General features: G+C 43.0%; 1 protein-coding gene across 5 annotated transcripts in view; it reads left to right on the forward strand.

The window, feature by feature from the left end:
- Dmgdh (dimethylglycine dehydrogenase) overlaps positions 1-9,661 on the forward strand; it is an 85,420-nt gene extending 75,759 nt beyond the window's left edge. The window contains exons 17-19 of one of the 5 annotated variants that reach the window (XR_003834667.1): positions 3,354-4,379; positions 4,575-4,739; positions 9,425-9,661. Coding sequence is in view for 3 of the 5 variants with exons in the window: in XM_021179821.2 (XP_021035480.1) it covers positions 3,354-3,599 (246 nt within the window). In the remaining 2 variants the exon portion in view is untranslated. Of the gene's footprint in view, positions 1-3,353; positions 4,528-4,574; positions 4,740-9,424 lie in introns of those variants that run through there. The other 4 variants (XR_002379435.2, XM_021179821.2, XM_021179820.2 and 1 more) reach the window with 4 other exon arrangements.
- Positions 9,662-13,670: the final 4,009 nt, after the last annotated feature.

Consider the following 13,670-nt stretch of genomic DNA (forward strand, 5'->3'; position numbering starts at 1 on the left):
GGAGGAGAGGGGAGGGGGAGGGGGAGGGGGAGGGGGAGAGGGAGAGGGAGAGAGACTATGTGGACCTGGCTATGTTGCCTCTACTCCTGAGTGCTGGGATTAAAGGCCTGTGGTACTATGAAGGCAGAACATTTAGAGCTTTCTCTACCAATTGCCACAGTCATACAACCGAACATGAAAAGCTATCCCTCTTGGTCACATAATATACTCTTTATATTTTTGAAAATGATGTATATTTTTTGCTTTTTTGTTTCACAACTTTGGTTTAATTTTCTGTGCTTTTCATATTTGATACTCTATTCCTGCAAACATTCCTTTTAAAAAACAAAAAGAATTATTTATTTTATTTTATGTATATGAGTACACTGTAGCTGACTTTAGACACACCAGAAGAGGGCATCAGATCCCATTACAGATGTTCAGATCCTATTACAGATGTTTGTGAGCCACCATGTGGTGCTGGGAATTGAACTCAGGACCTTCGGAAGAGCAGTCAGTGCCCTTAACCACTGAGCCATCTCTCCAAGCCCCTGCAAACATTCCTAATGTTGGAGATAGAGAATAAGTTTACCTGCTTGTTCAACACATGTTTTTGTAGTTAACTCTGTGCCAGCAATGTTGTTGGCATAACTACAAAGTAAACAGAAGAGAACCATTGTCTTTGTGGAGTTTATACACTAGGAGAGACGGGGTGGACCACAAGGAAAGTCTATTAAGTAGATGCACATCAAATGGTGATGGGGAGCCTTTGGAAATGTCCAAGCGGGTGCTGGGCAGTGCCTGTGGCTTAAATATGCCTTAAGTTTTTAAAAATCAAGATTAAACCAGCAAGTCTGAAAGACTAAAGCAGCAAAGGAAGTTTTTAGGAAGAGGTTTATGGGACAGTGTAGAGAGTTTAGGAGGTAGTGGTATCGGTCACTGTAATTATCGCTCTCTTCCTGGTCTTCCTCCTCCATTTACAAATTGCAATACAGAGGCACAGCAAAAGAAGCACAGGTAACATGCAATTTTAAAGGGTGTCACTCCTTTGAAAAGTCATTTCCCAAAGAGACAAATGAGAAAAGGCTAAAATAAATGAGAATTATGTATGTCAGACTTTGAAACTATCCCTGCCTGATAACCCCTGAATCAGAAAGTAGACATGAAAGTTAATAGCAGCACTGAGACAAAGACCATTTAAAAAATTAGCACTCCAAAGGAGCAGTCTTGTTAGGTGACTAACTCAGAAATGACTGTGAGGAAGTTGCTGTGGGAATGTTAGCAGAGACAGGATGGTTGAAGCATCTCTGGAGTGACTGAGGGCTTGTGACCAGTGAGTCAGGAGACTTTGCCCGAGTCACCCAGAGCTCTTCTTGTTTCTTAGGTCTCTGAGGCAAGCCAGTTTAACTCTCCCACCTCACACAGAAATCACCGGTTTACAGGCTTTGAATGAAAGCAAAGTCGCCAAGACAGCCTTTAAATGCCATCCTCTTGGACCCAAATCCTTGTCTTAGGTCACTAGACTCTGACAAAATGGAAAAAGCAGCTTCCAAGTGTGTGCTGTATTTGACTGTCAACCATATGCCAGGTGAAAACAGTCAAGTCCTTTCGACAACCAGCTCTCATCAGAAGTTAGAATCCCACGGAGAGCTCCCTCTCTGGGGTGTCAAAGAGATAAAGAACTCAGACCCTGGAGATCAGGGTTAAGTTGATAACCCTGTGTTAACATCTAAAGACTACAAGTGATGTGACAGCTCAGCTATGTCTGAGTGAGCAGGCAGCCTCATGCCAGGAGAGCTGACACCAGCCATGTGTTGTCCACAGTGCTGGACGGTGCGGCCAGAAGGAACAGCAGAATGTATGTGTGTGTGTGCACGTGTGCGTGTGTGCGCGCACATCTGCATTTCTTTATATATCATATTTTGCTTTTACTGTCTTCTATTCTTTTTGCAGTGGTTTGACTTAACAATTTGGTTTGAATTCTGATTTCTTTCAAAACGAGATTTTAATTTTAAGTGGATGCCTGTATGCATGTGTACCATGTGTGTGCAGTGCCTAAGGACCTGAAGAGGGCAGCTGTTCTAGGAGCTAGAGTTACAGGAAGTTGTGAGTCACAGGACATGGGTGCCAGAACCCAAAAGCAAATGTTCTTAAACTTCTGAGTCGGGTCTCTAGCCTAACATCCTGCTTTTATTTCAATGCCATCCTTTCCCTTAGATCTGACTTGCAATAACTCTCTTATCTTCTAATCAGACGTTATTACATAGGTTTTGGGGGTTTTGACCCATAAGGCCCCTGTTTCCATCTCCTGGCTTTTGATTGCTTGTTTGATATTGTTCCCACCCCAGTTACCTTGAGGCCTCCACTGGTTTTGATGGTTCATTTCTTTGCTCACTGAGATGGGGTACAATTTCACCAACACACTTTTATTGATTTCTCTCTTATGTATTGGTCTGGAAGCGTTCACCCACCATTTTAGCCAACCTAATCCTACCTCTTTTGAAATTCTCAAGTAAATCTTTCATGTTATCTGCCATGGATGTTTGGTTTTATTTTCTTGTAGCTCTGTTCACTCCCCCATCTAAGCTGGAAGCTCTTAAAGGTAGGTACCAGGGCTCCTACTGATTTCTCCAGAGTCTAAGAAGCAGGGTAGAGCTAACTATTAATGCTACACCCAACCTAGGTGCCTTATAATTTGCAAGGTTGAAAATGCTCTCCCTCAGACACTAATACTTAAAGCAATAATAATGCTGGTGAAAACATGAGAAGCAGAGACACCCTCAGACATCATTGGTGGGAAGTCTAACTGGTCCAGCTACTATGTATCAGTGAGGAGGTTCCTTAAAAACTAAAATCTGAACGTATAGCCACATCACTCCTGAGAACATACAAAGGAGTCTGAGTCAGCACACCACAGAGGTATCACCCCACAATCAGTAGTATTCACAATAGCAAACACAGGGGACCAGCTGAGGTGTCCATCAAACATAGAGCAAACATCCAATAGAGTTTTACTTAGCCATAACGAAGAATGTGTGGAACCGGAGATCACTATGTTAGGTGACAGAAACCAGCCTCAGAAAGACAACGTTACACGTTTGCGTTCATCTGTGGAATATAGACTTTAAAACATCTGTAGCTAAGACATAAAAGTAGAAAGGAGACAATTTGAGAAGAAAGGGACCAGCAGGAAGAGGGCGAAAGGAAATGTGCTTGTGGAACTATTCCAGGGTGAGACCCACAATTCTGTACACTGAAATCTAATAGATCCCTCCCCGCCATGAACCAACTTTATAGCTCAGGAAACTTCTGGAGACGAGAGGCACATAAGCGACCATCATGCTGATATGCTGAAGATAGCTGTTCTTTTTCAGGTGGTTGGCAACACAACATCTGGAAGCTACAGTTACAGCATCCAGAAGAGCCTGGCTTTTGCTTATGTCCCAGTCCAGCTCAGTGAAGTGGGACAGCAAGTGGAGGTTGAACTACTGGGTAAAAATTACCCAGCCACCATTATACAAGAACCCCTGGTACTCACGGAGCCTGCCCGAGCCCGGCTTCAGAAACATGGTAAAAAGACAAATCTGGAGAAAGGCCCATCCCGGATGACCAAGTTGTAGCTGACAGAACTGCTCTTGGGTCCTGCTCCTGCCAGGATAAAGGTAGCCAAGACTTCACTTCAAAAATCATCAAAATCCAGATCAGTATCTTGGTAAAACCTTTCCATTGTTTCCCAAACAGAATGGTTTGATGAATTAATGATTTGCATTGTCCATTCAAATGAATTTAAGACAAACACTTTTCATTACTTTTATTGCTTTTTATTACTGGCGTTTATGAAACCCAGTCAGAGAAACATTAGGTGTTTGCCAATATGAAATCCTGATTCTAGTGGGATTAAAGGACTCTGTGATGTTAGGAAGATGGTATATGGCTGATAGCTGAGAACAAATGAATAAATTATGTTTCACAGAAACAGATGCAATGACAGGGACAGACTTGCTTTATTGAGAGATTTCACCTTGAGTGGAAAAGTGATAGATTTAATGTTTCATAATATGTCCATGATGGAAATAGCACTTCTTATCACTGTGTTACATCCATCCTCATGCCGTGCTCTCAAATGTTTCCCAGTTTCTTTGTGGCTCCTGCAGAAAGCGGCTCTAAAGACATTGTGCTGCCTTTCCTAAGCTGCTTCCTACACAGGGGTTGCAGAGAGAAGAACCTTCCGGAGGAAGCTGGACTTGTAAACAGCCAGAAACCAAGTCGAAGACTAAATAGATTATGCCAGCACAAACACAGTGTGAATACTGAGTGGCTCTCCTTGAGCAAGAATTAATGCAAGCTGACATCACATGCTGCCCTTCTGAGGAGCTTTCACAAAGCATTTGACAACACAGGTCAAACAAAGGCTTAAGAGCTGACAGGAGTACCCTCAGCACTGTGCATGGGGAGGGAAAAGAAAAAGTTGGGAAATAACCCTTTGATAGACTTCTTAAAATCATTAGAGTTTAGTTGACTGAATAAATCAAAAGGGTCTTAAAGGTAGTTTATCATTTATGATTAATTTGCACATCTTTGCATTTGCTTCACAGTTTCGAGCTTTTTCTGGGTATTAAAGAAATCTGGACTTGAAGCTTTGTAAGACTCTAAAATGAGTTCTTACCCTGTAAGTTTGGAAATGACAGCAACTTTACATTTTAAATGTTCCATCGGAGTAACCATATATTAAGATCATCTCTCACCATTTGTTCCTTTTGGTATGTCCTCTTACATAAAGAAGAAATCCTTGGTTACAAGTGCTTTCTGATGATCAGGAATAGTATCAGGCTTGAGCCCAGTTCCCAGTTTAGGCTGATAGAAGCCCCTGTGTGGGAGCTGGAAGGCTGGCTTCCTTTCCTATCTGTTACTGATGGCCTCTGGAGAGTTAGTCTCTATTTCTGCCAAGTGGACTCACATTCATCTCATTCTGAGGAAGAAGCAATATTGAAAGCACCATCTTGAGAGCTAGGCACAGTGGCTCATGCCTGTTGTCCTAGCCCTCAGAAGGCAAAGGCAGGAGGACTATCTCAAGTTCTAGGCCAGTCAGGGCTACAGGATAAGACTTTGTTGTTGTTGTTGTTGTTGTTTTAAATCCCTCACAGACCATATGAAGCTATGAAGCTCAAGAAGGAAGGTCAAATTGTGGATGCCCTCTTCCTTCTTAGAAGGGGGAACAAAATACTCATTGGTGGTAGAGGGTGGGAGGAGCTTGGGAAGAAGAGAGAAGGGGCAGGGGAAAAAAGGAGGCCAGGATCAGGTATGAGAGAAGATGGGCAATGTGTACAGAAATTTGAACAGAGGTGTGTAGCAATGGGGCTGGGGAACTGGGGGTAGCCACCAGAAAATCCCAAATGCTAGGAAAACAAGAGGTTCTCAGAACCCAGCAAAGAAAGATAAGATTAGCTGAAATGTCCAACAAAGGGGAAGGAGACCCTGTAGAGACCATATCCAGAGGTTAGGCAAGGCTGCTGGCTGGGGGATGGGGCCATCCACTTATCTCCAAATTCTTAACCCAGAAGGACTCCTATCTAAAGGAAATATGGGGACAAAGTGTGGAGCAGAGACTGAAGGAAAGGCAACCCAGAGACTGCCCCACCTGGAGATCCATCCCATACACAGACACCAAACCCAGACACTATTGTGGATGCCAAGAAGTACTTGCTGACAGGAGCTTGTCATAGCTGTCTTCTGAGAGGCTCTGCCAGAGACTGACAAATACAGAGGCAGATGTTTGCAGTCAACCATTGGACTTAGCATGGGGTCCCCAACAGAGGAGTTAGAGAAGGAACTAAAGGAGCTGAAGGGGTTTGCAGCCCCATAGGAAGAACAATATCAACCAACCAGACCCCCCATAGCTCCCAGGGACTAAATCACTAACCAAAGAGTACACATGAAGGAACCCGTAGTTCCAGCTGCATGTGTAGCAGAGGATGGCATTGTCTGGCATTAATAGGAGGAGAAGCCCTTGGTGGAGGCTCAATTCCCCAGTGTAGGGGAATGCCAGGGCGGTGAGGTGGGAAGGGGAGCATCCTCATAGAAGTAGGGAGAGGGGAGATGGGAGGGGGGGCTCTAGAGGGGAAACTGGAAAGCGGGATAACATTTGAAATGTAAATACATAAAATATCCAATAAAAAAATCCCCAAACCAAACAACAATAGAAACCAAACCAAACACAAAACCAGTCAAACAAAACCTGTCCAACAGTCTAATGCATAGAACATTAGACTTTAAAAGACATCCTCTTTACAGTATCATTGTGGGATCCACTTAGATCCAACACAACTCAAACACCAGGTCAATGCAGATAACAAAAAAATATTGTAATTAAGCCACAACTGATGGATCAAGGCCACAGAACAGACTCGAAAGCTGAACTGTGACCCCACGCCAGTATATTGTATAATAAGTCTGAAAACCACAAACATCTGTGCCAAGTTATAGTCACATTTTCCCACCAATCGATTTAGGAATAAGGGCTTCCCTTATGTGGTTGATCTATGACCACATAAGGAAACAGATACAGAATGTAGGTTTTACAGACCAACCAATCAAATCTATTTGTTGTTTTGTAGTTAGCAATAGCCATTATGTTTTGGAACAGAAGATGAATAACAAAGACTGTCCAGCTATTGGGGAATCCCCAGCTCCTCTAGGGCCTGGGACCTTGAACTTTGTTTCTTTCTATGATTAAATAGAGTCTGGAAAACAAAATGGCAGAATTTAGGACAAGATTCTTTTGCTTGTCCCCAACAGTATAAGCCCACATCTTGACTTCCCTAGGGACTTTCCTGGGCTCCCTTTTTGTTCCTGTTGTGCTATTAGAAGTTAGGTCACTCCTGTGCTTCTGTCCCCACCAGGCATCGTTCTGACCATGCTCTAAGCAGTCCATTGCTAATCAATTATGTATAGCCCAGCTTAGCCTTAGAAAGGGGAGTCAAGCAGATTTCTCCCCATGGGAACGTGAGCTGCGGCTTACAGAGAATAAGCTGGTTAACATGCAGAGCTGAAGCTGAAAAGATAACCCAGAAAAGGAAACCATGAAGCCTATGGAAGATGAGCTCCTGAGACAGGAGCCCTGGGAAGACAGAGGGAAGGAATACCAACTTACCAAGCACTCAGCTCCTGATGGCATGCCAGCCAGCTCTTGGATGAGTACCATGACCCAAGAGAGCTCTCATGAAGTCAGGCCTGGTAGCTCAGGCCCATAATCCCAATTACCTGGAAGCCTGAGGCAAGAGACTTCCAAGTTCAAGGCCAGCTTGGACACCTTCGTGAGAGCTTATCTCAGAATCAAAATTAAAATAAGTCAGGGCTACAGCACAGTGGTCGAGTACTTTCTAACCACCTATGAGAAGGTTTGATGGTCAGGACTAGGAGTAGGGATGAAAGGTGGAAGGGTGAGCCCAAGTGTTACCACTTCCATCTGCTGTGATAATCCAGAGAACTGGGCCTAGGATTGATGTGAGCTCTGAATAGCAAACAACCAACATTGTTGAAAATACCAGAGTGGGCTGGCAAGATGGAGATCCTTGCAGCCAAGCCCCCTGACAACCTGAGTTCATTCCCTGGGGCCTACACAGCATAAGTAAGGAGAGTGCCAACTCTATACACTCGCCATGGTACAACATAGCTCATCCCCACCCCCACCCCCAACACATAAACGAACAAATAAATAAATGCAATAAACATTTGAAAGTACTAGAGGATGCATATAATTGTCCAGGAGACTCATTCTAAAGAACTTAGCATGGCTGCACCTGGGGCTGAGGCAGGAGGATGGGGAGTTCAAGGTCACCCTGGGCTACCAGAGACCCAGGCCCAGGGAAGATATTTACGGATGTTACTATGTCCTGGATGGTCACAATCGAAGGAATCCCCATCTTTCTCCTGTTTTGCTGCTAAGGGAAAATGATAGAAGAAAAACGATTTTAAACTTTCTGAAGTATTTTGTGGAGGATGTTGAATAGACAGACTACATCCTGGGCTCTTTGTCAATGCTCCTTTGTGCGTATTTAAACTGAACCACAGGAAAGCTGAGAAGGGTAAGCGAAGTGCAGCTGTGAACACAAAGGCGTTTCTCAACCCCAGTTCTAAGAAAGCATAGTGAGTTATTCTGTCCTTTTGAGGAGTTGGTACATGGAATGGTGCCTTCCCCAAACACCTATTGTAACTATAGAAGTTCATTGAGTTGTATCGACATTGGGGCTGGTTAATTTTGGTGTGTGGTGTTTTTTTATTTGCAAGTTTAAAAAAAAATAGTTTATGAAGTTTAGGAAACTAGGGAAGCTAGAGAGCTGTCCTAGTGCTTTAGAGCACAGTGTTGCTCTTGTAGAGGACCCAGGTACAATTCCCAGCACCCACATGGCAGCTCACAAGCATCCATTGTAAACTCTAGTTCCTGGAGGATCTAATGCCCTCTCTGATGCCTACGTGGTTCACATATGTACATGCAGGCAAAATACTCATAACATATACAATAAGCCAAATAAATCTTTTAAAATGTCATGTATAAATTACTATTCCAGTTTTATTTCTTTGCCTTTAATGAGTCATGAAAATAGTTCATGGTTTACAGAAAGTTCCATGAGGAGTGGTAAGGGATCGGCACACTAATCAGTATTTTCAGCAGGGAGAGACACTGGAAGAGTTTTGAAGGCCATGAGGCAAGGAGCTAGTGCATTGTGTGGAGGCTTCTGGTCAGAGAGCCTCTAGACCTGCCTCCAAGGCCTGCCATCAGTGGGCAGAGAGCCTCTAGACCTGCCTCCAAGGCCTGCCATCAGTGAAGCACAGCTCACATTTTCATCCGCTGAAACCACGCCCATGTTTCAAATGTGTAATTGACAGCTTAGTGAGTGATGTTGGTCAGTACAGCCCTGGAAAAGCAGATAAGCGCTCCCCTCCCTGCTCCACCCATTACAGAGACTGGGGAGCATTAGAGATGGGCCCCACTCTCCAGGTGGGCTTCAGGTTCCACCTCTTGTTTTCTTGTTAACACTAGAAAAGGAACTCCTCTTTAGGATCTAAATTACAGTATAAAAAGGTGGTGCCTCCTTGAGACCCGTCAAAGCAAAGCTACTTCCTCTGGTCAGAAGAATAAAATCTAAGCTCTACCTCTGACCCCAGGGGGAGACTTCATAGTGAGACACCTAAAACATGGCACGCTGTTCTCTCAGGTTAAGGATTACAGCTGGGCCTGTGTGTCACCCGAGCAGGGAAGCTAGCTCCCCTCAAGACCTGCTAGGGAAGGGGGAGGACTAACTGTCCCCTTAATGTGATGATAGGATGATAGTACTCATCATTCCAGAAGCCTTTCCATCAAGGATGCTTGGGGTGCTCCCATGAAGCACTTCGGCAGAGCTGGTTGGCTTTTCCAAGTTCTAACTTTGCCTTTTCCTCCCTTCAGATCCTGGCGAAAAGTCTAGACATGTGTTCCCCGGACCTCTGTGCTTTCTCTTTCTCTGAAGGCGTCTCCCTTCCACGGTGCGGGTGCTTTCTGACCGCGGCTGCCTACAGCGGGCTGCAAACAGCGGGGCTTTTTCTTTTCCTGTTCTCCATCCTCTTCCTGGCATTTACCAAGATTTACAGCTTGCCCACTCTGTTGACTTTCTCTCAGACGCTAATAAAATCGTTCTTAAGCTTCTTTCTTTCTGAGTCTCTTTTTTTTTTTTTAACTTTCTTTCTTAGGAAGAATAAGAGGTTTCCCTGGTAACACTGCTTTCCAGGGCTGTCCAGGTTATAGAAACCTCAGGCAAGCATTTAGGAAAAGAACAGAGAACTCTTCAGTTAAAAATAATGGCGTCATGAATGTCAAAGGGAGAAAACATTTTGAGAATGAAGGAATTCAAAAAAGGGCCAGAACATTAGGACCTGTCAAGTAAGACTAAAAGCTGGAAAGCACTCCTTGAGATCAGCAGATGGTCTTCGGTGCCATCAGCAGCAACAGTTTTAGGGGAAAAGCCAGACTGCATCACAAAGTGAACAAGAGGCAAAGACTTGGAGAATTGGGACATAATATTATTTTACTCTGGAGAAAGTGACTTTTGATTAAGATGATTATAAAGAGTGTCAGTCAGAAGCAAGCGTAACAGACTCTGAGGCAATTGTTTTGTTAAATCATTTAAGAAGTTTGGCAGGCGCGAGAACGTGCGAAGTCGCTTAATGCTCTTTTCCTGCACTGTTAAAGCTTCCTCAGCTCTAACTGTACACATCCATACGATTCATATCAGAAGGAACGCAGACATCAAGTAAAATTAAAGGCTGAAAAAAGTCCCTGTGTTAAGCGGAGTGGTTATGTGTGTGTGTGTGTGTGTGTGTGTGTGTGTGTGTGTGTTTGGTTGGTTGGTTTGGGTTTGAGTTTTTCAAGATAGGGTCTCTGTGTAGCCCTGGCTGTCCTGGAACTTGCTATGTAAACCACGATAGCCTTGAACTCAGAGATCTGACTACCTCTGCCTCCTGAGCTGAGATTTAAAAAGGCGTGTGCCACCACTGCCTGGGCACACATGGCTTTCATGTGAGTACTGGATCAGGACTCAGGTCCTCAGACTTGCACAGTTTACAACTGACCACCTCCCAGGTCCCTTGATGTATTTTTGAGACCTGTTCTTATTTTATAGCCCAGAGAGGCTTTGGTGTATTTCCCAGCATCTCAGCTGGGATGACAGTTCTTTACCAGTATGACAAACTATTTCTTACATCTTAATGAGCAGTGCACTGTTTACAGAGGTGGTATGGAGAGCTACGGTTTTCTCATGGGCTCCTAATATTCACAGCGCCATGAAAGTCATTTTTACAGTGAGTTTTTGCTGCTGGAATCACTCAGATTTACTCAGGCTGAGTCTGTGTCTTCAAACCCTATCGATCTAGCTAGCCTATGTTTAAAGACCAAATCGGAAATACCAGTAGAACAGAGGGTTATAAATATAAAGAGACAGAAGGTGAGATTTTTTTTTTGACTCTGTTGTTCTATGCGACTGAAGTTTCTATATGTTTATGTGTATCATAAAATAGTAGGCAGATGAGCTTCAGTGTGTACAGTAATAGAAAATGGCAGGGTTGTATGTGAAATATCTCACTGATTTTAAATATATTTCAAATTCAGTCTCTTTTTCAAATTGTTAATGATTAATTTATTTTTGTTTATTTATGCGTGTGTGTCTATGTGAGTGTATGCCATCTGTGTGCAGGTGCCTATGAAGCCAGAAGAGGGCGCTGAATCACATGCAAGTGGAGTTACAGGCATTTGTGAGTTACCCAACTGTAAGTGCTGGGAACTGAATTCCTACCTTCTAAAGAGCTACACATATTCTGAATTGCTGAGCCCCAGATTTCTTCTTTTCAAATTCTTAATTGTGTGAAAATCAAAGATGCACATGATGAATTTTCTGGTGAACATTTTCAAGTACAGAGATATTTAAAATAACTCAGAATTGTTCCCAAAGCAAATTTATCATTAGATTGAAGTTTTTTCCTAATCACCTGTGTGCCTGTTGCTCATGTAAAAGAAACTGTGAAACCAAAAGCTTAAAAAAATATTTTTTTTCCCCAGGGCTGGAGAGATGGCTCAGTGGTTAAGAGAACTGACTGCTCTTGCAGAGGTCCTGAGTTCAATTCTCAGCAACCACATGGTGGCTTAAGACCGTCTATAATGGGATCTGATGCCCTCTTCTGGTGTGTCTGAAGAGAGTGACAGTGAACTCACATACATAAAATAAATAAATAAATACATCTTTTAAAAGTTTGTTTTTTTTTTTTTTTTTTTTTTTTTTTTTTTTTTTTTTTAGTAAATGGACAAATCTGGCTGCACTGACATTTAAACCCTGATATGTGAGGGAGGCTGGTTTTGATGAAGTCATTGACACATCTGTAAAACTTGAAGCTTAAAGACAGAGAGGCTGAGGGTCTAGGGAGATTGCTCAGTGATTTAGAGCTCTTGCAGAGGAGCCAGGATTCCATTCTCAGACCCACAGGGCAGCTTACAACCTTCTGTAACTCCAGCTTCAGGGAATCTGATGCCCTCTTCTGGCCCCTGTGGGCACTGCATGCATGTGGTGCACATACGTATATACATGCAGGCAAACATACATACATGAAACGTTAAAAGTAAATAAATAAATTACACACATGGCAGACCAGTTTATTGCAAAAATGTGTAGATATTAATATTGTCCTTTTTCAAAACTATATTATATAAAATATTTTAGGAATATTACCTCTTGCTCCCTTTTGTGATATAATATTTATTTCATTTTATTCCCCTCCCCCACTTTTTTTACTGATATACATGTATACATCAACAGAAAAGTTACAATCTTTCTATTTCTTTTCTGGTCACTATTTCTTGTTTTATTTCATGCTAATACTAAAAAATTACTGTGCCATATAGAAGAGGTAAGATTTTAAAAAAATGGATCTTATCATTTGGTTATATGCTATAACCACTCCAGTAGTGACAGTCATGACAGGCCCCAAAAACCTGGATGCAGTCTCGAAGCGAAAAGTTCACGGAAACTTAGTCTCCTGGAAATTTGGCATTCCCATAGCTAGAATGCCCCAGATATGTCCCTGCGATAGTGCGGAGGGTCTTGCATGCTTTCTTACAGTATTATCCTTGGTAAGAGTTAGAAATCTCAGGGCAAGCTTAGCAAAGTATACTTAGAATCTTCATTATAGTTATGTTTGGAAGTCTACATTACTTATTAGTAGAAAGCCCCCCCCCCCCCACACACAATCACTTAGAATAATAGCCGAGCTATTCCCATATGCAAGAATTTACAATTATCTAGGAAGAAGGAAGGTTGTGGTCTAAGACGGAACTAGAGTAGATACTTAGAACTATAGATAGCTGAATTACACTCATACATGGGAATTTATAATGGCCTAGGGGGAAGGTGGACTATACAATAGACTGGAATTGGAACTTTGGCAAGGGCGTGAAGCCCTTGCTCCAGACTTCTAAGATTAAGCTGACCTTAGGTGGGGCTGCTTTTGATCCCAGTTGTTAACATTGATGTTTATCCCAGTTGGTTCCTGTTAGCTTTTAATACTCATTCCTCTGTTTTGTGTAAAAGTCACTTATAAGGCTGGTGCTCGCTTTGAGACAAATTACATTCAGATACCACACTCCCTTGTGTTCCTATTTGTTTGTCATCTGTGCCAACTCCTTGCCCACTTGTAACCGGAACCCCGAGTTTCGCCCGAGGATTGAGGACCCAAGTGAGGTTCATCTGTGGCAGTTATCCAAAATTGTTTTCTTTTTTTCCAGTATTGGGGATTGAATCTATGGCCTAGCACATGGCAAATGAGCATTCTACAACTGAACTATATTCTCCTTAGACCGTCTTTTAAGAGTGAGCCAAAGTTGTCCAGGTTGGCCTTGAACTTCAAACCTCTTCCTCAGCCTCCTGAATAAGGAGCCTCGCCAAGGAGGCTTGAATTGCTGGGATGAGCAGGACATCCCTGTGTGGCCTCTCCATGGGCTTAACTTGGCAAACAGTTCAAATACTCAACCTAACAGGCAGAATAAGGATACTCTGGAGGAGCCACCAAACAGTCACTGGATCATGTGGACCACACACGAGCAGCAGCTCAGACCATAGGAAAGATTGAGTCCCTACTGCCACAGCTGTGTCCAAGAGGCTTCCTTATTCTCC

Source organism: Mus caroli, chromosome 13 (genome assembly GCF_900094665.2).
Source record: "Mus caroli chromosome 13, CAROLI_EIJ_v1.1, whole genome shotgun sequence".
NCBI classification, from domain to species: Eukaryota; Metazoa; Chordata; class Mammalia; order Rodentia; family Muridae; genus Mus; species Mus caroli.